The following is a 24,487-nucleotide window of genomic DNA, read 5'->3' as shown; positions in this document are numbered from 1 at the left end:
AATATACCTGTATGGTCCAAATTCTCATATTGTCCGGCCCGTTGATATCCAAACGAATATATTATTATAAGTTATCATGATTTGACCCAACTAATATGATTATTTATAGACGTTGAACGATAAGGGTGAATGGTCGGACCATATGAGTATGAACAAACTAACCTGTCCAAAATAAATACGAAAAATCCACACAAACAAATAGAAATTATAACAACCCGTTTGCAATTGCAAGACATTCACGGATATTGTTCATTTAAATTTTACAAAATCGTGTACTTTCTGTGACATCTACAGGAAAAAAGTTATAACGCATTATACAGACAAGAACATATTTAATATCAATAAGGTAATAAAGCAAGCTAAAACTATTTTTCATAGAAACAAGTTTCAGATCCATTACTGTTGCTATCAACAACAAGAACAAGAACAGATAATTTTAGTCTTAAAAGAACTCAGCTTCTGTCTCGTGTGTTGTTTCTGTTTTAGTTGTAGTTCTCACAGTAATTTTACCCCCACTTTCCTGCCATCTACGGAATTGGGAGAACGTATCAACAGCCAGAACAATTAATATGATAAAGCAGAAAACCTAAAACAAACAAATAAAAATAACATGTAAAAGAAACACAACTTACTTTTTATTTTGTAAAAAGTTTATACTATGCATTAAATTATCTTTAGTTACGTTTTTATCGTCACTATGTATAACCATGGATAATATAATAGATATAGGAAGATGTGGTGTGAGTGCCAATGAGACAACTCTCCATGCATCCAAATAACAATTTATAAAAGTAAACCATTATAGGTCAAGGAGCCTTGCCTCACACCGAACAACAAGCTATAAAGGGCCCCCAAAATTACGATTGTAAAACCATTAACAATAGCCATATCTATGGTATACAGGTGTGCAATCACTGAAATGTTTCGTTTACTCATAATGATTAAATTTCTGGTTGAGCATAGTGAACTTAATATTATCAATAATCCATAAAATGAGTTATAGGTCAGATGAACCATGCCAGACAGATATGCTCATTCCATACAACAACAAAATAGTGACCCTATTCCTTGTTATATATAGTATCCGAGAAATAGACCAAACGTTGAAAACTTACTGACATTGACCAATGTCATATTGAACCATAAAAATGAACCATAAAAATATAAAAATAGTGTTAAGTCATACGAATCTTCCAGACAGTTATGTGTACCTTACAATCATTCCATAAACATTTAAACATTTAAACTGCTATAGTTTTCAAAGTTAAGAGATTATGATCCTTGGGGTAGATTATTGATAGAGCTAATTTCCTAATGCTTGTAGAGTAAGACTTCTGCTGGCTTGCTTCTAAAATGTGTGTATAACTGTTAGCGCAAGCATTGTAATTGAGATTGACATCTGCAAACATTATAAATGGGCAAACATTGTAATTAAACATGAATTATACAATTATATTTAGATTTAATTTAACGTTATTTCAATTACTATTGTATGGAACAGAATTGTAAAGAAAAACAAGGCAAACAAAGTCTTCCTCTTGTGTGCATTAAAGGAAATTACATGTACATGTAGCTATAATGTTAAAATATGTGTCCTTTATTTCAATCCACAGGAGAAGAAAATAATTTGTCCGGATGTGTCAGATTCGTCTGTAAATGAAAAGTAACAGAAAAGATGGCTGTAGCCTATGATAAAAAAAAAAGTTTCACGTAAAATATCAAAAAATAAATTCCGACATGTATTGCACGAACTTATAAAATAATAAATTTGACTTACTGTTGTAGCTACTAATCCACCATTATTCTTATATTTGCCAGCTTGTATGGCACATATCAGAAACGAAATTAAATAGAGCACGAGATATACTACATAGTGTATCAGGATCTGAAATGAACGAAATGATACAAAATAAAAGTATTAATAATACATGATTGCATCACGTCCGGAGCTTCTAAGCAAAGACAAAAAAATATAGCTGCGGTTCACAGGCACTTGTCTCAGAAAAAAATTTCCTATATACCTTATTATAACACCATTGTAAAGATAAATCAATTTAGATTTACGAAATAACAAGTTTAAGTGGGGTTGACAGCCTATGAAGCGGCATATAACGGAACTTTGTTATAAATTTTGTTATTCAAATACCTTAAGAATATGGAAAACGAAGCCCAAAATGTATACAACATTTTCTCGAGAAAAACTGTTAATATGTAGAGAAATAAATTTAAAATGTCAAAACTTACATATAACATCCAAAATCCTGGCAGTCTATAAATGACACGGCACAATAGTAAGAGCCATAGAATTAGAACAGTAAACATACAGGAACTACTGTTGAATTGTACCCAACCTCCTCCGACGTAACTGTGCCATGGATTGGAAGTAATACATAGGAATACAAGCAAACTCAGGATCTGAAACATATATTCAAACTGATTGATTGATTGGAAAAAGTTATATTTTATTTCACTTTCCATCTAAAACTATATTTTTCAAGTAATACATCTATCAACAAACCTAATTACAAAACAGCATAACCACGCCCACTTTAAAAGAGTAGAATGATTGATGCCTATAACTGATAGATGTACGTATAACTTCACAGTGCATAAACTCCAGCATTTTACGGAAGCGTATTAGCGCCACACATTTTTTTTTTTATTTTTCTTCCTATGTTTGCGTTATAACGCAAACCTTTGCGTTATAACGCAAACATTTGCGTTATAACGCAAACCTTTGCGATATAACGCAAACCTTTGCGTTATAACGCAAACCTTTTGCGTTATAACGCAAACCTTTGAAACCTTTGCGTTATAACGCAAACATTTGCGTTATAACGCAAACCTTTGCGTTATAACGCAAACATTTGCGATATAACGCAAACCTTTGCGATATAACGCAAACCTTTGAAACCTTTGCGTTATAACGCAAACCTTTTGCGTTATAACGCAAACCTTTGCGTTATAACGCAAACCTTTGCGTTAAACGCAAACCTTTGCGATATAACGCAAACCTTTGCGTTATAACGCAAACATCTTTATTTCAATTATTCATTAAGTTTTGTATATATGTCCGTCTGTCATTCATTTCGGATGTGATTTACTAGTAGATAAAAAAAGAAACATAAATACAAGGCCAAATCATTATAATAAATGTGCATAGGAATAATGGAATAATTGAAGTGCAATTATACATAAATTAAGACTGATTTGTGCATCAGAAAACTATATAATTTAACAAGAAAATAGATATAGTATATAGTCATATTAAAATTGAAAGATCAAAAATAATGTCATACAATTGTGAAACCTCCAAGTCAAATAGACAAAATGATCTTTCTGCTTTAAAATGAATTATTAATAAGGAAACATTTTTTTTAAATCTCAGAATATGATCAAGATTCTTTGATAGAAAGTCATTGAATTTTCATTTCAATATAATGAAGTATTTTTAAGATGCTTGGGTAGCAATTTGAATAGAGAGAACATAATTTTATTAATGAAACATCTTCATTCTATACATTTATTGCCAAAGGGTAGCTTGTTTGAATGTAACCTACTTTACACAGTTCTCAAACGAGAGCTTACTTTGGAAGTATATTTATATTCGGTTATAGCTATATTAGCAGGGTTGATTTTTTTCTTAGGTATAACCTCAATTTACTCAATTTTCTTTGTAATATATATACTAGTAGTAACTTGGATATCGTTTTTGGGGACCTTATAGTTTGTTGTTTAGTGTGAGCCAATGCTCCGTGTTGAAGACCGTAATTCGGCCTATGATGGTTTACTTTTACGAATAGTGACTTAGATGGAGAGTTTTCTTATTGGCACTCATACCACATCTTCTTATATTATTATGCTCATTATTAGTCATTGATATGATCTAATTATTCAAGTAGTTTACTTTGCAATTACTACAAAGGTGATAAATTTTATTATATCCAGCCTCCTCCATTAATAACTACTGTTTCCTTTGAATCTTAAATAAGAAATAAGATAAAACAAATGTTTGCGTTATATCGCAAAGGTTTGCGTTATAACGCAAAGGTTTGCGTTATATCGCAAAGGTTTGCGGCAAAGGTTTGCGTTTAACGCAAACATAGGAAGAAAAATAAAAAAAAAAAAATGTGTGGCGCTAATACGCTTCCGTAGCATTTACTCTCAAGTACATCTTACCAACTCAGCTATTTTAAGAATAGAATCTGTAGACTTCATAAAAACTTTATCCAGTTTTACACTAGCAGTGGCAGTGGAACTCTGTTCAGTAGTTGTGTTTGTTGTCTGGTGAGTACTAACAGTGGAATATGCGGCGCTGTCAAGGTCAATCATTTTCCTGCCACACTCGTATACAGGAATTTAATTCTGAAAGAAACAATAGACAACAAATAATTTATTTAACTTTTACTTATTAGAGATTTATTATCGAGTCATCATAGTTTATAACCGGATTTTCGAAGTAAATATAAACTAGAGGCTATTAAGAGCCTGTGTTTCTCACCTTGGTCTATGTGCATATTAAACAAAGGACACAGATGGATTCACGACAAAATTATGTTTTGTTGATGGTGATGTGTTTGTAGATCTTACTTTACTGAACATTTTTGCAACTTTCAATTTTCTCAATCTGTACTTGGCCCTTTAGATAGAGAGGAATTATTTTGTAAAAACTTAACATAATTTACCAAATTGAAGAAAAGTGTTAAAAATTTACTAAAAAGGGCAATAACTCCTTCAGGGGTCAACTGATCATTTTGGTCATGCTCAACTTGTTTGTAGATCTTACTTTGCTGAACATTATTGCTGTTTACAGTTTATCTCTATCTTTAATAGTATTCCAGATAATAACCAAAAACGGCAAAATGTCCTTAAAAATTACCAATTAGGGGGCAGCAACCCAACAACCAGTTGTCCAATTCATCTTAAAATTTCAGGGCAGATAGATATTGACTTGATAAACAATTTAACTCCTTGTAAGATTTGCTCGAAATGCTTTGTTTTCAGAGTTATAAGCCAAAATCTACATTTTACCCCTATGTTCTATTTTTAGCCATGTCGGCCATCTTGGTTGGTTGGCTGGGTCATCGGACACACTTTCAAATCTAGATACCTCAATGATGATTGTGGACAAGTATGGTTAAATCTGACCCAGTAGTTTTAGAGGAGAAGATTTTTGTAAAAGTTAACGACGACGGACGCCAAGTGATAAGAAATGCTCACCTGGCCCTGGCCCAGGGCCAGGTGAACTAAAAAGAGGATATAAATGTTGGAGACGTACGTCTACGATAAGCGGGCATCCAGGCGGTTAGGTTGGTCCCCTCCATAAAACATTCAGTATGCCTTCGGAATACTACAATATTGGTATTGTCAAGAATTTCAATAACGGTCGGGAAACAGACTACCAGGTGGGCGGACGGGCGGCTGAAAATCAGTGTACGTGCATTGACTCATGAACTATTTAACCAAACCTTTTCAAATTTTAATATGTTGGTACTGATGAAAAAATGGAGGTCAAATTCGATACCGGTGCATCAACATGAAGGGAAACATAAACCGGTTTTTTTTTGAATTTTTTCTGTTTGATTATAGGTTTTAATATGCTGAATTGAAACATATATATATTATTTTTAAAAATTCTTGCATCTTTTTGGGTATATTAATCCAGGAAAGTGGAAGGATATCATGTTTTGTGGAAGTGGAGCGGCCTAGTAAAAACAGCAAACAGAAAGTAGAAAAAAATGTTGACTTTAGGGTTATGTAACTTTTATTCTTCGTGGCATGACCCACTTTTTTCGATTAAATCACACTTCCACATTAGTACATACATGATATAAACATGAACATTTTATTTCTATGTAGGAATTTTTTAATTTGTTTTATTTTCAAAGATCAGCTGATTTGCATGTAAGCATGTAAGCCTATGTTGCAGTCAATTACAAGACTTCAACCTTAAAATATTAAGAAATGATAGGTCCACTCGTGTACGTGCATTTACTCATAAACCGTTCAACCAAGTCTTTTCAAAGTTTGGTGTGCTGTTACTGATGAAAAATGGAGGTCGAGTTTGATATTGAAGATTTTCACTTTCACCGTAACGGTTGAAAATATTTGGTTGAGGGTGTCTCATTGGGGGGTTCCGATCCCGGATCCCGCTTACGTTTTTGTCAGATTCCCGTAACCCGCTTACACTTTATACGTAAGCAATTCTCATTTTTTTGTCATTTCCCGGGTCTCGCAGGACCTCATTTTCCGTTTTCACGACACAATAATTTGACTTTCACGTGTCAAAAACTCGGTAATCCCGCGTCACGCCATATTTCTTTATTTTTTATGTAAAAATAATTACCTAAAAACTACTAAAAACCTAAACCATTTAATCACAGGAGCTTGCATAAATCGAACTTATAGCTTTATTTTACCATACTGAAAGAGGTTGAGGTTTTTCATCACAGATATAGTAAGTTATAACAATTGGTCAGCAAACATGTTTGAAGATGATCAAAGCGTGTACATAGTTTAGGTTTTTAATTAAACATTTGTAAGGGTTCCGCGGAACCCAGTATCTCGCCTACTTTTGCTGAAAATCACAGGCTCAACAAAAATGATGGAAAAAATCAATAATTTTTTTCTTCTTCATACTATCTTTTGATTGTAAGAAGCTTCTGTCCAAGTTTGGTAAAAATCCAGGATAGTTTATGAATCTAATAAATGTTTAAAAACTTTAACAGCAGACTGTATGTAATGTTAACTGGAAGAAAACTAAGTCCTGACTCCATTTATAAGTAAAATACAAATAGACAGGTACAAAATATTAACAAAATTTCCTTATAAATTCTAGCTTTTGATCATAAACAAGCTTTTGTCTCAGTTTGGTACAAATTCAAAGTAGTATAAGAAAGTTATTAAAAAAAACAAAAATTAACCAGACTGAATGTGTTGTTTCCTGGCAGAAAATCTAAGTCCATTTAAAAGTAAAATACGGAAATAACGGATTTATTTAAAAAAAAAATACTTCTGTATGTTATCTTTTGATCATAAACAAGCTTCTGTCCAAGTTTGGTACAAACCCAGGATAGTTTAAGAAAGTTATTAAAGTTCTAAAAACTTTAACCACAGAGTGAATGTAATGTTTCCCCGCAGAAAAACTAAGTCCATTTAATGTAAAATACGGAAAAAATGGAATTTTATTTTTACAAACTTTACTTCTGGATACTATCTTATGATATAAACAAGCTTCTGTCCACGTTTGGAAGTAATCCAGTATAGTTTAAGAAAGTTATTAAAATTTCAAAAACTTTAACCACAGAGTGATCTTTTTGAGGACGCCGCCGCCGCCGACGACGACGGAATATAGGATCGCTTACTAGTCTCGCTTTTTCGACAAAAGTCGAAGGCTCGACAAAAAAACCTTTACGATTAATTTTACCAAATTGAATATGAATAAATCAGTGAGACATAAAACTGCATGAGGTTTATACATTGAAAAAACACCAACCTTTCGTTCTAAAAATGAAGAGACGGGTCAAGCCAATGAGAAAACAATCCATTGATCTAAAGCATTAACTAATACATTCTATGAGTATCACTTTTTATTTCTTTTTAGATAGAATGTTAAACCGAAATTATGCTCCTCGAATACAAGAAATAGCAAATATTTTACAAACTTGATAAAAAAAAAGTCACTTACCGCATTTGGTAAAATAAAAATTATACAGTCTCTAATTATATCAAAATTTGATCATCTGTTTTTGTCTATTCCAAGTCCAGATGAGTACATTATGCGTCAACTTAATAGTGAAATTTATTCATTCATTTAGGTTGATAGGATAAAGTGGGATCTACTATTATGTCGAGAATACTACAGAAGGAGCCTATAAATGGTAAATTACAGAATGTTTATAAAAGTCACTATTAAAACTTGCAATGTATTTGGATTGGAAGATTATTTAAGTCAAAATCAATTATTCGCTAGCACACAAAATATACATATACAGAGTTGTCTTATTTTGGCATCATTCGAAAAATATCAAAATCAAATTTTGGAATGAAGTTTTTAATGCCTGGAAAGAAATGTTAAACTTATACGTCCTTTTCTGTATGAGAAAGACATTTCTGCATTCATGGCTCATGATGATGCCTATGAAATAACGAGCCTATTAAATTGACGCCTCGGGGTAATTGATAGCATCGTCCAGGTATATGGGTTTGCAACACCCAGGGGCTATGGGTTATGTAACAACGTGTTTTGTAATCTGCAAAATGCTAGAAATAAACTAAGCCGGGGATAATGTCTTTATTAACTTTTAACATCAATATTTTCTTCAAGTCAAACAAGGGTTCAAATGACATGTATAGACTTTTTTAACCAAGGTACTATACGTATAGATTTTGAAACAAAATAAAATTTTACAGCAGATTAGACGTGAAGGTATTCTAAATAAGGTTGTAGATATTTGCAAAAACAACACTCTTTTGTTACCAAAGTTGCAAAGACAACTACTCTATTTATTTCAAAACAGAAGTATTCATTACATATTTCAGGTACACAAAACATGAGTATTCATTATATTTTAGGTACACAAAACAGAAGTATTCATTATATTTTAGGTACACAAAACAGGAGTATTCATTATATTTTAGGTACACAAAACAGGAATATTCATTATATTTTAGGTACACAAAACAGAAGTATTCATTATATTTTAGGTACACAAAACAGGAGTATTCATTATATTTTAGGTACACAAAACAGAAGTATTCATTATATTTTAGGTACACAAAACATGAGTATTCATTATATTTTAGGTACACAAAACATGAGTATTCATTATATTTTAGGTACACAAAACAGAAGTATTCATTATATTTTAGGTACACAAAACAGAAGTATTCATTATATTTTAGGTACACAAAACAGAAGTATTCATTATATTTTAGGTACACAAAATAGGAATATTCATCATATTTCAGGTACACAAAACAGATTATACATTATATTTTAGGTACACAAAACAGGAATATTCATTATATTTTAGGTAAACAAAACAGGAATATTCATTATATTTTATGTACACAAAACATGAGTATTAATTATATTTTAGGTACACAGAACAGGAATATTCATTATATTTTAGGTAAACAAAACAGGAATATTCATTATATTTTATGTACACAAAACATGAGTATTCATTATATTTTAGATAAACAAAACAGGAGTATTCATTATATTTTAGGTACACAAAACATGAGTATTCATTATATTTTAGATAAACAAAACAGGAGTATTCATTATATTTTAGGTACACACAACAGGAGTATTCATTATATTTTAGGTACACAAAACATGAGTATTCATTATATTTTAGATAAACAAAACAGGAGTTTTCATTATATTTTAGGTAAACAAAGCAGGAGTATTCATTATATTTTAGGTACACAAAACAGGAGTTCATTATATTTAAGGTACACAAAACAGGAGTATTCACTTTATTTTAGGTACACAAAGCATGAGTATTCATTATATTTTAGGTACACAAAACAGAAGTATTCATTATATTTTAGGTACACACAACAGGAGTATTCACTTTATTTTAGGTACACAAAACAGGAATATTCATCATATTTCAGGTACACAAAACAGGATTATTCATTATATTTTAGGTACACAAAACAGGAGTATTCATTATATTTTAGGTACACAAGACAGGAATATTCATTATATTTTTGGTACACAAAACAGGAGTATTCATTATATTTTAAATTTAGGTACACAAAACAGGAGTATTCATTATATTTTAGGTACTCAAAACAGGAGTATTCATTATATTTTAGGTACACAAAACAGGAGTATTCATTATATTTTAGGTACACAAAACAGGAGTATTCATTATATTTTAGGTACACAAAACAGGAGTATTCATCATATTTTAGGTACACAAAACAGGAATATTCATTATATTTTAAAAAGGTACACAAAAGAGGAGTATTCATTTTAGGTACACAAAACAGAAGTTTTCATTATATTTTAGGTACACAAAAAAGGAATATTCATTATATTTTAGGTACACAAAACAGGAGTATTCATTATTTTATAGGTACACAAAATAGGAATATTCATTATAGTTCAGGTACAGAAAACAGGAATATTCATTATAGTTCAGGTACACAAAACAGGAATATTTATTATAGTTCAGGTACAGAAAACAGGAATAATCATTATATTATAGGTACACAAAACAGGAGTATTCATTATTTTTTAGGTACACAAAACAGGAATATTCATTATAGTTCAGGTACAGAAAACAGGAATATTCATTATAGTTCAGATACAGAAAACCAGTATATATATATATATATATATATATACATATATATTTAAGAGTTAATCTAAAAATGAGGGTACTTTCTCTAAAAAATGAGGGTACTTTTTATATGGCCTTCCAAATACCGTTTCGATCCCTAACATCACTGAAGAGACATTTATTGTCGAAATCCGGATATGGTGTACTAAAGAAATATTGACACCGAATGTTTGTGGCACAACATCCTGTCCACAAGTTAACATTTTTTTTTTTTTCTGTGACGTATTAAATTTATATTAAGATCCAGTTTGTCACATCTTGTGATCAATTTTATTGGGCAATCGTCAATGGCAGTCAGCAGGGTTAAAGAACATCAGTTGTTCGACCTGTTAGTCAAATGCGTTTTGTTTAAATATACTTTTTCACTCTTTTGGTCTTTTGGAAAATGTTGTTTGTGCTGTTTTTATACCCTTCTACAACGAAATTTGTTTGACATGCACACGTATAAAAATTGCGGTTTTTATCCAACGCAGTCATAGGTTTGAACGTAGTTTTCAATTTAGACTCGTTTATAAAAACCGCAATTTTTATACGTGTGCATGTCAAACAAATTTCGTTGTAGAAGGGTCTAAAAACAGCACAAACAACATTTTCCAAAAGACCAAAAGAGTGAAAAAGTATATTTAAACAAAACGCATTTGACTAACAGGTCGAACAACTGATGTTCTTTAACCCTGCTGACTGCCATTGGCGATTGTCAAATATATATATATATATATATATATATATGTATTTTTATCGTTTCGTCATTTTGTATTGGGCCATACTGTTTAACAAGGACTATTAGAGATCTGTCAAAATCATTTAAGTTCCCTTACATCTATATATCATATGTATATATTAGTCATTTTCAAATATGAATCAACTACTTACCCTGAAGAATTGAGACAACTTTAAGTCGACATTTATGGCCTTAACACCCAAACAACTACAACTTTGTACTTTGTTGGATGAATTGTGTACTAATTGAAAATAGTTATAAATTTCAGAGTAAATGTATTTTTTAATAGGAGGAAACAATTCATTTAACACTTCCTCGTCTGAGTTTATAGGACTATCACATTGAACGAATGAATAAAGGTTATTATTTTTATATATCCGTCCGTTCCTAAATTCAAAATCAGTTGATTGACACAGTTTGACTAATTTCCATAAAAAAGATAAATGTAATGCCTTGATCTTATATCATAAACATTTATTCATACGCAAGATCTGAAGAACAGGACAAACGGCTTCATAAATGGAAAGATTAATAATCAGATATAAAAAAAATTTAGGAAAATATCTTTTCAATGTATATATGTATGCATAATACTTCGTAAATGATTCCTGAGGATATAAAAGACAAGAATCTAGGACAATAGTCTGACAATTTGTATACTTAGTAAGTATATACAACAAAACGTAAACATGGTAAAGCAGCCAAAATAAAAGACATAAGGCGGAGATATATTATAGTTCTAATTTCCGGAAGTGTTATGTTTTTCCCCAGATTAAGGAATTGTTATAATTTCACCAATATAGATTCTTAGAATAAAAGGAATAAATGTTTCTTATATTTATCGCTCACGGAATAATCCAATTAGGCATAAAATTGAAACAAAACAACCACTTTTTGTATTGGTTGAGTCTTGGTCTATTGAAAGTGCCCCGTGTCGAAAAAAAAGTTTCTTATGTGGAGTTGCGATATTTTCTTCTGTAAATGGGATGTATTTTGGGAAAATGTCAGACATGTGTTTGCATTTGTAAGAACGCAAAGAAAGTCGATTTTTTGGTAAGTAATTATTTTTTTCTTTTTACAACGGAGACGTCTTTAACAAGTACGGTAAGATGTATTAGTACGAGAAGATATGAATTATATGAAACCTATAAAATGCACTATCTGTAATTTTGAGGTGTACAAATACTGTGAAAATCATGTAGTTGTTGTAAGAATGAGACATCTAACTTGGCACTACCGTTGAAGACCGTATTTGTCTATAAAGAACGGATTTTTTGGCTCTAGCACAATTAATAAGTTCAGTGTTTAGACGTATTGACTTCGAATATAACTTAAAGCGTGGAATACACACTGCCTTAAACATTCCCATGCCAAATTCAAGAGGTAGATCCAAATCGCGCAACACAAGAGGACGTGGACGTGGACGTGGACGTGGCAGAGGTCATCATGAATAACTTGCTTTTTAATATTATACATATTACCATATCATTATGTTGACTTCCTTTAACATGTTTAAAGTCATTTACATATAATTTATATATACATGTACAACTTTATATATTTCTTCTTTTTTTTTTTTGGGCTGATAAATTCATATTCTCATTTGAATAGATTTTTCAAATGAAACAGCCATTATGTGAAGAAGTCACACTATTACATGGTCATATATATGTAACCTCTGCTAGGTATAAAAGTTGGCCTTTTTTATTTTATTTCATTCATTTTTATTTTTAGTTTTCACATTTGAATCATACTTTTGATCTTGAATTAACCCAGGATATCAGGTTATTCAACCCAAATCAGTTTAATAGTTATTCAGTTAAAAGAGGATACATAGAAAAGAAATTATCTGTCATTATATCATAGACTATTTGTATTTAGAAAACCATTGTAAAAACTATCCTCTAAATAAATCTACTTATTTCAAATATTTACATTTCTGAATATTTTCCTTGTTGTCTCTTCCTTTTATTTAGAGACAAATTTTTATTATTTTTTTTTATATATAGAAAATCTATTCTATTATTTATACCAGATTTAATTGTATCAACCAAAATGCCAAAATCAAACCAATCATCTGTAAAATTTGGTTATTGGAATATAGGTGGCTTATTTTCAAAGGGCATGAATAAAGCAGAGGATCCCCTTTTTCTGAAACATATAGAGAATTACGACATTGTTTTTTTAGTCGAAACTCATGTGGGATATAATTCCCAAATACACAATATTGGTAAATTTCATTATCATCCAATATGTAGAAAATTATCAAATAATAACCGTCATTTTGGGGGTATAGCAATTCTACAGAAAAGTCACGTTAAACCTCATGTCAAAATATTGATTAACAGTAATCCAGATTATCAATGGATTAAATTAGAAAAATCCTTTTTTGGATTTAAAAGTGACCTATTTATTTGTGTACTGTACAACCCCCCTGTTACGTCTAAATATACCCAAGAACTCTCTTCTGATGTTTTTGAATGCATAGAAAAAGATATCTTTCAGTATAAAAAAATGGGTGAAATTTTGTTATGTGGAGATTTTAATGCCAGAATAGGCTCTGAAAATGACTTTATAGTAAACGATGATTCAAAATTTACTCCAATTTTTGATACATACCCTACTGACAAAAACATTATGACAAGAAAAAGTCGAGACCAAAAAATTGATCAAAGAGGCAAAGAAGTTTTGGATTTTTGCATTAGTAAACAAATAAGAATTTTAAATGGCAGAGTTCTTGGTGATACATTTGGTAATTTTACTTGCTATACCCCCAACGGTGCAAGTGTGGTTGATTATGTTGCTGTGTCGGAAGAAATTCTTGAAAATGTACTGTATTTTAAAGTATCCAGATTTATTCCCACATTATCTGATTGTCATTGTAAACTTGAGTGGGAATTATCTGCAAAATATTGTGTTCCTGGAGAAAATGATATTCCAATCCAGTTGAAAAATATGACACCTAATTATATCTGGACTGACTGTTCAGCAATAAAATTTCAAGAAACACTTTCTTCAGATACACTACAAAACTACATACTAGAATTCAACAACAGCACAATTCAATTTACTCAGACATCAGTAGATGAAGCATCATCAAAACTTTCAAACATCTTTTTATCAGCAGCAAATCTATCACTTAAACGACCTTTAAAAAAACACACAAACAAACAAAAAAACAAAAAGTGGTTTGATGCAAGTTTACAACAAGCTCGAACTAACTTGCTTAATTATGGAAAAATTTATTCAAGATTTCCATATGATCCAATTATCAAAAATCACTTTTATAAACTGAATCGTGAATACTCCAAACTAAGGAAATATAAATACAAACAATACAAACAATCATTGATTAGTCAGCTGGACTCCTTGCACGAAGAGAATCCAAAACTGTATTGGAACTTAATTAATGAACTACAGGAAAAAAATGAAACTAAAAAAAAATGTGGAGTACAACCATCAACTTTGATATCACATTTCCAAAAGTTGTCACAACTGAAAGGTGAATTTCAAAGTAGATATACAGAGCTATGTGAAAAACTGAAACAGTTAGAAAACTCAAAATGTTTCAACGAGTTGGACTCCGTTATCACTGAGTCCGAAATATCCAAAGCCATTTCACACTTAAAATGCAATAAATCATCAGGCTTGGATAACATTAGTAATAATATGATAAAGAATGGACAGACTTTCCTTTTAAAAAGTTTTCAACAGATGTTTAATACTTGTCTGTCTTCAGGTATATACCCAACATCTTGGGCTGAAGGTTATATTACACCAATTTTTAAAAGCAACGATACAAGTGACCCTAACAATTATAGAGGAATAACAATAACAAGTGCAATTGGAAAGCTTTTTAATAGAATATTAAGTCTAAGACTGGACAAATTTCTTCAGGAACATAATATTATACATGATAGTCAAATTGGATTCACAAGGAAAGCCAGAACTGCAGATCATATGTTTATTTTAAACTGTCTTATTAACAAATACTGTAATTCAAAAGAAGGTAGACTGTTTGCCTGTTTTGTTGATTTTCAGAAGGCTTTTGATACTGTTATACATACAGGGATCAAGATTAAATTACTAGATATTGGAGCTGGGTCTTATTTTTATAACATTATTAAAAGTATGTATGAAATTAGCAAATCATGTGTCAAAATTCAAAATCAAGTAAGTGATTTTTTCCCATTAGATATTGGAGTCAAACAAGGTGACAACCTCAGTCCGAATTTATTCAAGATATTCATAAATGATTTGCCCAGATATTTGTCAGATACTAGAGACCCAGTTAATGTCAATGACAAAAATCTACATTGTTTAATGTATGCTGATGATATTGTTTTATTATCTACATCAGCTGAAGGACTACGAGAAAAGCTGGGAATGCTTGATAAATTTTGCAAAGATTGGTGTCTCAATGTGAATACTAATAAGACAAAGGTGCTGATTTTCAACAAGGCAGGCAGACATGTAAAACAGATATTCACATTTCAGAATATAAATCTGGAATGTGTTTCAAAATACAAATACCTAGGTTTATATTTAAGCTCATCTGGTTCATTCAGTTATGCTCAAAATGAACTATACAAAAAATCCCTGAAAGCTCATTTCAAATTAAGGAAAGATCTTTTATCACTAAATCCTGATGTAAAAACAAGTATTCATGTTTTTGACCACACTGTAAAACCTATTTTATTATATGGTAGCGAAATATGGGGGATGTTTAATTCTCTTTCCTCTAAATGTAAGAAGGAAGATATATCTTTTGAAAAATTATATTCAGGTTTACCCTGTGAGAAACTTCATATAAAATTTTGTAAATTTATACTTGGGGTACACAAGAAAACAACAAATGCTGCAGTGTTATCTGAACTTGGAAGATTTCCAATATATTTTAATATTATAAAAGGAATGTTATTGTACTGGTATAGATTAGAGAATTTAGGTGATAATTTTCCTCTATTAAAAGAGGCATATACACAATCAAAGACACTACATCACATGAATATAACATCATGGTATGGTTCAATAAATGTTGTTTTTAAAATACTTGGTATTGACTATACAAATGCCATAAATGCTCCATTTTGTGAATCCTTATACAAATTTAAGAAATATATACAAACCAAGCTATCAATATTGTTTATTAGCTGTTGGAAAAAACAAATAGATAAATTTTCAGACAGTAAACTGAAAACCTACCTTTTATATAAAACAAATTTTGGTTTTGAAAAATATCTAACATTGATCAAGAATTTTGAACTTAGAAGAAGTTTTACTAAATTACGTGTATCTTCTCATAGATTACAAATAGAATTAGGTAGATATCAGGGTATTCCCCGAATTAACAGAATATGTAATAAATGTTCTTCCAATACTGTCGAAGATGAGGCTCATTTTCTATTTGATTGTAACAAATTTGAGGATGATAGAAATTGTATGTTAGCTAATATTGCACAATATAATTCTTATTTTAATCATATGAACAGTCAAAGCAAAATTATCTGGTTATTTAGTGTAGAAAATGTTGAGTTACTTAAAATAATATGTAATTTTATATACAAACATCTTCCTTAGTGAAGATTAGTTAAAGGAGATCTATGTGTGTATATACATTTGATTGGAGATAGAAAATTATATTCATCTGAATATCACAGACATACTAGCCGATTAAGAAAAAAAAATTTGTTAAGATATATTATTTATTCAAATGTTCTCTTATATCCTTGAGGCATCGTCCCCTGGTATCAACTGCATTCAAGTTACCTATGATGCTTCCTTGTTTGCTTTTGATACAGGTAGGAAAGAGACATTTACACACATTTTACATGCCTATGGCCCATAAGGTATCGCCCCCTGGTGTCAGCTGCCTTTAGGAAACCACAATGCTTTCCTATTTGCTGCTGACACAGGATGAGTCATGGACATGTTCAATTTCTACTTTCTTTTTGGCTAATTATTATATATTTAATTGATCCAACTTTTTGTGTACTATACATATGTGGATATCTATTTTTCTTTTTTTCTTTTTGGGCTACTTGTTTGTTATCTATATCAACCACACTTGCAATAATATGCATTAGTATTAAAAAAAAAAAACATACTATAGATTCTTTATCTACGTATTCTTTAAGAACTTAAATAGTTCTTGTTTAACTTTTTTTTTTTTTTTATCTCATTGTTTGTATTGTATTATGAAAAAAAATTATTGATGTTGTAATGTTTATGCCCTTTGGGGCCCATAATTGGAAAATAAAATATCTTATCTTATCTTATCTTATATTAAAACAATATGCAATGCTGATGAGCCATAATGTTTTGGTTGGGACTGTATGGATATAAGCTTTGTGATTATACCAAGATGCCATTGTTATATGTTGTGCTGTTACATCACTCATCTAGGTTAGGGGTGTTGAACGACCACAGACATGTTTACCCTGCCACATCATGTAGGCATGTATGAGCCTGTTCTAAATCAGGAGCATGTAGTTCACTGGTTGTCGTTGGTTCATGTTGTCATACTAGTAGTTGTTGTATGTAAATTGTTTTGTTTTAATTACGCCTTTTAAATATTTTTGAAAATATATGAATTGTTTCATAATTTTCAATTAGGGACCTTTTACAGTCGACTATACGGTATGGGTGTTTCTCATTGCTCAAGACATGGTTTACAGGCACTTGTCTCAGAATTTGTGTTCCTATATAGCTGGTATATATCAGAGACAAGTGCCTGTGGTCCAAAGTCAGGAGCATGTAGCTCAGTTGGTGTCGTTGTTTCATGTTGTTATGATAATTAATGTCTTTAACAGTTGTTTTGTTATAAATTAAGTCGTTAGTCTTTATCGTTTGAATTGTTTCATATTTTTCATGTCAGAGTCTTTTATAACCGACAACACGATACGAGATTTTCTCATCGCCGAAGGCCGTATGTGGATACATACTAGCTTAACGACCAGTGGATAGTTGTCTCATTGGCAATCATACCACATCTCATTATTTTCATATTCATGCGTATTGGCGTTAAAACTACTCAAATAAACACTTCATTTTTGGCGTTATATACTAATCAAATTTATAAACACTTCATTTTCATCTAGTATCCGTTTTAGTACAATTTAAAGAACAGTTTTGATTATGAGACTTCTTTCAACAGTTTTTATTATGAAATTTATTTGGTCAATTCTTCACTATCCAACACTGCTGAGTCGCACACGAAACAACCAATCCAATACATTCTAAGCATAAGAAAGGCGATATTTACGTGCAGATCCCAATTGAGAAACAACTACTAATGAAGATGTATTTGCACTAAAGTATAGAGCTTTTGGAAATTTGAAGCCGTCTTCGAATCCCAGTAGCTTTTTGTAAGTCTTTCCATCAGGAGATATTGCAATTATGCTGTGTGACTCGAAGGTGGCAACGAATATGTTTCCAACAGTATCTGTGCACATGTTTCTCGGTCCCTTCATGGCATCGGACGAATATTTCCATACTGTCTCTCCATCCCTATTTCGACAATAAAGAATGTTCTTTTCATAATCGGAAACAAATGCATTCTCTCCCATTAAATGCACATATGTTAAATTTTTCGTATCGCATGGGATAGTTTTCAAAATCTTTCCAGAGGTACAGCTAATGAAGTAAATACCTACATCTCTAACAGCAGAAACCAAACAACCTGATTCGACGGATAATCCAAAGAAATAGTGACCTTCTAACAGCACGTGCTTGACATTGAAATTTTCTAAATCGTATATTTTAATAGATCGTTCTTTATAAAACGATACTGCAATATCTGACTTATTTATGACTGCAAGCCCAAATGGAGAAGAAGAACATACAACCCGGAACTGATACTCTCCATTTTCACTTAAAATATGCATACCTCCTCTGTCAGCGCTTGAGTTGTTGTTTGCCATGACTACTCGTTCATCTGGCAGTATTGCACAACAACAAATATTGATATCGACATCAAATGGAAGCTGGAATTTTGTTACAAAAGTAAGTTTGATATTTTCTATACCTGGTTGAATATCTAATAGTTTTTTTGCGATTTGAGATTTTGTTCTGGAAAAATGTATGTCTGAATTTTTTATGTTAATTTCTATATTTCCCATACGTTTCATACTATTTATAAGTCGTTCGAATTTTTGAGTAAACCTCATTTTAACACTGGCCTCCTTCATAACAGATTCTTCTGTCAGACATTCAAAGTTTGCTTCCTCACCCGCGACATTACTTTCTATCTTTGTTAGTCCCCAGAACACTTGAAGATCAGTGGCATTTTCTTTGATAGTTGAAATTTGTTTTTGATATTCTTTCAGTGCACTTTCTTTTTTTTGAAGACGCGAAATAACTTCATAAATGTGTTCAGATTGTTGAGCTATGGTTGAGGCTATCTGCTGTTTCAGATGTTTTTCTAATCCATCAAAGTGTGTTGTTACTTCTGTACATTTTAATTTGACTTTTTCAAACAGAAAGTCTTTCTCTTGCTGAAGCCTGGCTAAATTTTCATAACGATTGTTTTGAAGTTTTATGCCAAACTCTGTAATCTCTTCGATATGGCTCACAACGCTATGGTAAAATTCCGATTCCTTCACCCCTCGAACTACTTTAGCCAATGAAGTGATACCAGGACATTCGGAATGCTCGGTACTTACGCAATCTATACAACATACCTTCTCATGGACACTGCAATACAGTTCAAGGACATTACCGTGAGACGTACAAACATGATCAATGTTGCGAACAAATTCTGGAAGAGCCGTTAAATTTTCTATTGTTATAGTTTTGTGCATACGGGATGCTTTTGAAACCTTATGATACTCCATACATTTTGAACATAGGCCTTCATTACAATTAGGACACCAAAGCTCTGCTACGTTTGTTAAATTTTGAGATTCGCATGGTCCGCAAAATATATCACTCTTTGGAAGCAAGTTGGCCATTTATAAACTGTTCTTTACTTATAAGTTTATCTGAAAAAAAGTAAAATATCAGATAAACAAACATTGACTAATCAATTATTACTAATTTCTGCTTAACTCCAATGGAAAATATTTCATTCGAATTAATGACGAAAACAAATTAACGACTAAAAAGAACTATTTTAGTGACATCAAACTAATGTCTGCCTTTGATTTGTTAATTTCTAATATGGAAGGTTAGAGCATGAAGACCTACAAACCTAACCTCAGACGAAATCAGTAGCGTACTTTAAAGATGTGTTAGAGTAGGAATGCGGTTTACAGAACAGATGAAAAAATGTCAAAAGATGTAATGAATAGAGAAAAATGACCAAAATATTAAAAGAATAGAGAACAACTGGCTCGCCTTCTTTACGAATCATCGATGATATGTTGGTAGCCCTAAATATAAAGTTTTATTACGAATACCACACTTCTAAGAAAATGAGGTCACTTGAAGGTCAAATAAACCAATCGAGAAAAACAGATACACCTAACAATCATTTAATATAACAAATATAATTGACCTATATTGCGTACAGTTTCTAAGATATACAATGTATATAGACTTAACCAAGAAAACTAAACATTGACCATGAACCATGAGAGTGAGGTCAAGGTCAGATGAACCATGCCAGACAGACATGAACACCTTAAAATCAATGTATATGTTCCGGACCATATGAGTATTTGGACCATACGCGTATGGTCATGACCATATGGGTATATACTCATATGGTCGGGGTAATTAACACTCTGTTACAGTTTACTTTTAATACTTCTAAACTTTTCACATGGTATGACCGTTAATTTTTCTTACTTGTCAAAACTATAAAAAACACATTTTATACTTATAGTCATTACCGATGGTCATTACCGATGGTCAATATCGATATGTTATTACGAGTGAATGGCAATATTTCGACTTAAAAAATAACTTCCAAAAATTTCTTAATAATAATCTTTATTGCAAAATTACACCCATAAGGGTCAAGCAATACGATCAAACAACAATTTTATACAATACAATGCAATACAATTAAATAAAATGTAATACAAGCTCTATGAACTGAACAACATTACACAATTAAGGAGTAACTAACTGGAAAGAAACATAGTTTATTTAAGTGGTTTGTGAATATGATGTATTGCAGTCATGTTACGATATTTGAGATCTAGATCTTCTTTTAAAAAAAATACCGTAGACATATCGGAATGGCCCAAAACCTCGGTGTCACTGTATGCAGAGCTACAGAAAGGCAATATTTTCACTCGCAAACAAAAGGTGCAAATGAAAAGGATCGTGCACAACCAAGAATTGCAAAAAAAAAACTGTATGGAAGTAAATATCACCCAAGCCTACATGTAAGAATGTAATTAACGATGAAAACTAACTATGGCATGATATTTAATTTTTACGTAGATTTGTATTATAAAAATAATAGATTGTCATTTTACCATCATTTTTTTTAGATAAAGTCTTTGTTTTATTGAAACTTTTATAATGTCATTTAAAAATATATATACCTAAATGGTCCAAATACTCATATGGTCCGGTCCGTTCATAACTAAACGAGTATTATACTCATATGGTCCAAATACTCATATGGTCCGGAACATATACATTAAATATAGTTGCCCTTTTGCTAATAGTGCTGTATCTTTAAGAAACAGAATAAAACCAGAAAACTTAAAATTATTGACCAGTGAACCATGAAAATGAGGCCATGGTCAAATGATATCTACCAGACAGACATATGCACCTTACAATCCTTCCATAGAAAAAAATAGTCGACCTATTGATTATAGTTTTAGGAAAACAGAACAAAACACAAAAAAAAGGAACACTGAGCAATTAATCGTGAAAATCAGGTCAATGTCAAACAAGAGGCTGTCACAACGACAGCAAACCGGATTTATTAACATTTATTTGTGTCCTGGCAATATCACAAGAACCATTACTGATGATTGGCGAAAGTGAAAATCGTCAATATCAAAGGAGTAGGTCCGGTAAGGACCGATTTTGGCCTCAAATTTTAGGTTCATCTGATGAAAGATTTTGACCACTTTTTAAACACTTAAGTGTCTATTTAATTTGAATCAATTAGTTTATGTGAAAGATTTTAATTGATTTAGTCATTAAAAACGCTCCGATTCAAGCTCAAATATGAAAAATCTACCAAATAGGCCGAAAATTGTCACTTTTCAGATGGTTTTTGTCAAAAATGAAAGTGGCCGCATTCGTGTTCATCCTCAATCTTTATATATGTTATGTATTATCATCAAACACAACTTACGTTTCAATATTTAGGATGAACACGAATGCGGCCACTTTCGTTTTACACGGAAACCGTCTAAAATTTAACTAAAATGCTAGAATTGTGAACATTTCAGTAATTTAGCATGACTTAATGGTGCTAGTACCCGATATATGTGCATTGTATTGTCAAAAAACCGTCCATTTGTTTGTAGCAAACAAATGGAAGTTTATAACGACCTTGACTGGCTATACAGCCCTTGCACGGTCGGTGTTTGTAGCAGAAGCATTTTTCTATCAAATAAATAACTAAAAGTTTACATTTTAACAAGTTTGTAAAACTGCTATATTTTGGGGCCAAAAAGGGGTCTTACTGAACCTACTCCTTTGACTTCCATTTTGTCATCAGTATCAACTTATTAAAATTTGAAAAGCTTAGATTGAATGGTTCGTGAGTAAATGCAACAACGTGAATGGAAACACCATTTTACGATCTTTCAAGAACCATAACTCCTGAACGGTAAAAGTCAAAATCGTCATTATTGAACTTGACCTCTATTTTGTCATCAGTAACAACATATTAAAATTTGAAAAGCTTTGGTTGAATGGTTCATGAGAAAATGCACGGACACGACTGGAAACACCATTTTTCAATCTTTCAAGAACCATAACTCCTGAACGGTAAAAGTCAAAATCTTCATTATTAAACTTGACCTCCATTTTGTCATCACTTACAACATATTAAAATTTGGGAAGCTTTGGTAGAACAGTTCATGCGTTAATGCATGGACATGACTGGAAACGACATTTTACGATCTTTCAAGAACCATAACTCCTGAACAGTAAAAGTCAAAATTGTCATAATTGAACTTGACCTCTATTTTGTCATTAGTAACAACATATTAAAATTTGAAAAGCTTTGGTTGAATGGTTCATGAGAAAATGCACGGACACGACTGGAAACACCATTTTTCAATCTTTCAAGAACCATAACTCCTGAACGGTAAAAGTCAAAACCGCTCTTATTGAACTTCACCTTCATTTAGTTGTCAGTAACAACATATTAAAATTTGAAAAGCTTTGGTTGAACGGTTCATGAGTTAATGCACGGACAACATTTGATTGCCGCCCGCCTGCACGACCGACCGACCGACCGCCGTACAACGCCAAATCAATAACCGACATTTTTGTCACAAAAATCCGGTTAATAAAAATATCGAGACTGACATGTACATCATAAAATATTTCCATATACCAAACATAGCTGACCTTTTGCATATAGTGTTAGATGAAAAGACCAAAACTCAAAAACTTAACTTTGACCAATGAACCATGAAAATGAGGTCAAATACATATTAATACACCTGACAGATGGACATGTACACCTAGCAATCATGCCATACACCAAATGTAGTAGAGCTATTGCTAATTGTGTCTGATATATGGACTTGACAACAAAACACTTATTATTATAACCTTGTTTACTTATGTCGAGCGTCGCAGGTCGAGTTCATTTAAATCCTGACAGACATAAATGTCAAACATAACAATAACCTATTATAAGTCTAGTGCTTAGTAAGTAAGACACAAAGCTCAGCAGGAAAACTTTGTATGACTATTTAACCAGGAAAAATGAGTTCAAGATCATACGATACACGCCAGATAGACATGTACACATTATAGGGTTCGTGTTGTTTATTCTTTAGTTTTCTATATTGTGTCATGTGTTCTATTGTTTTTCTGTTTCTTTTTCATTTTTAGCCATGGCGTTGTCAGTTTATTTTAGATTTATGAGTTTGATTGGCCCTTTGGTATCTTTCGTCCCTCTTTTACACTCACTCCATGCACTAAATAAATTTCACATATTGCTGATAGTATCAAACTAGAGGCTCTAAAGAGCCTGTGTCGCTCATCTTGGTCTATGTGCATATCAAACTAACAACACAGATGGATTCATGACATAATTGTGTTTTGGTGTTAGTGATGTGTATGTAGATCTTACTTTACTGTACAATCTTGCTGCTTAAAATTTTCTCTAAATATAATGAATTTGGCCCAGAAGTGACTGGAGAATATTTTGTAAAAATTAACAAACATTTACAAAGTTTATCAAAATTGTAATAAATTGACTTTAAAGAGCAATAACTCCTAAACGGGTCAACTGAGCTTTATACTTATT

General features: G+C 31.6%; 1 protein-coding gene across 4 annotated transcripts in view; it reads right to left on the bottom strand.

The window, feature by feature from the left end:
- Nucleotides 1-327: 327 nt before the first annotated feature.
- Nucleotides 328-24,487, bottom strand: part of LOC134720896 (plasmolipin-like) — a 56,901-nt gene continuing 32,741 nt past the window's right edge. For 2 of the 4 annotated variants that reach the window (XM_063583455.1, XM_063583454.1), the window contains exons 2-5: nt 4,180-4,365; nt 2,245-2,415; nt 1,778-1,885; nt 328-586 (exon numbers count right to left, since the gene is read on the bottom strand). In XM_063583455.1, the coding sequence (XP_063439525.1) occupies nt 443-586; nt 1,778-1,885; nt 2,245-2,415; nt 4,180-4,332 (576 nt within the window). In that variant the 5' untranslated portion in view covers nt 4,333-4,365 and the 3' untranslated portion in view covers nt 328-442. Of the gene's footprint in view, nt 587-1,777; nt 1,886-2,244; nt 2,416-4,179; nt 4,366-11,234; nt 11,377-18,156; nt 20,064-24,487 lie in introns of those variants that run through there. The other 2 variants (XM_063583453.1, XM_063583452.1) reach the window with 2 other exon arrangements.

Source organism: Mytilus trossulus, chromosome 6 (genome assembly GCF_036588685.1).
Source record: "Mytilus trossulus isolate FHL-02 chromosome 6, PNRI_Mtr1.1.1.hap1, whole genome shotgun sequence".
NCBI lineage: Eukaryota > Metazoa > Mollusca > Bivalvia > Mytilida > Mytilidae > Mytilus > Mytilus trossulus.
The sequence above is the reverse complement of the archived record's forward strand: the minus strand, read 5'-3'. Positions and strand labels throughout refer to the sequence as shown.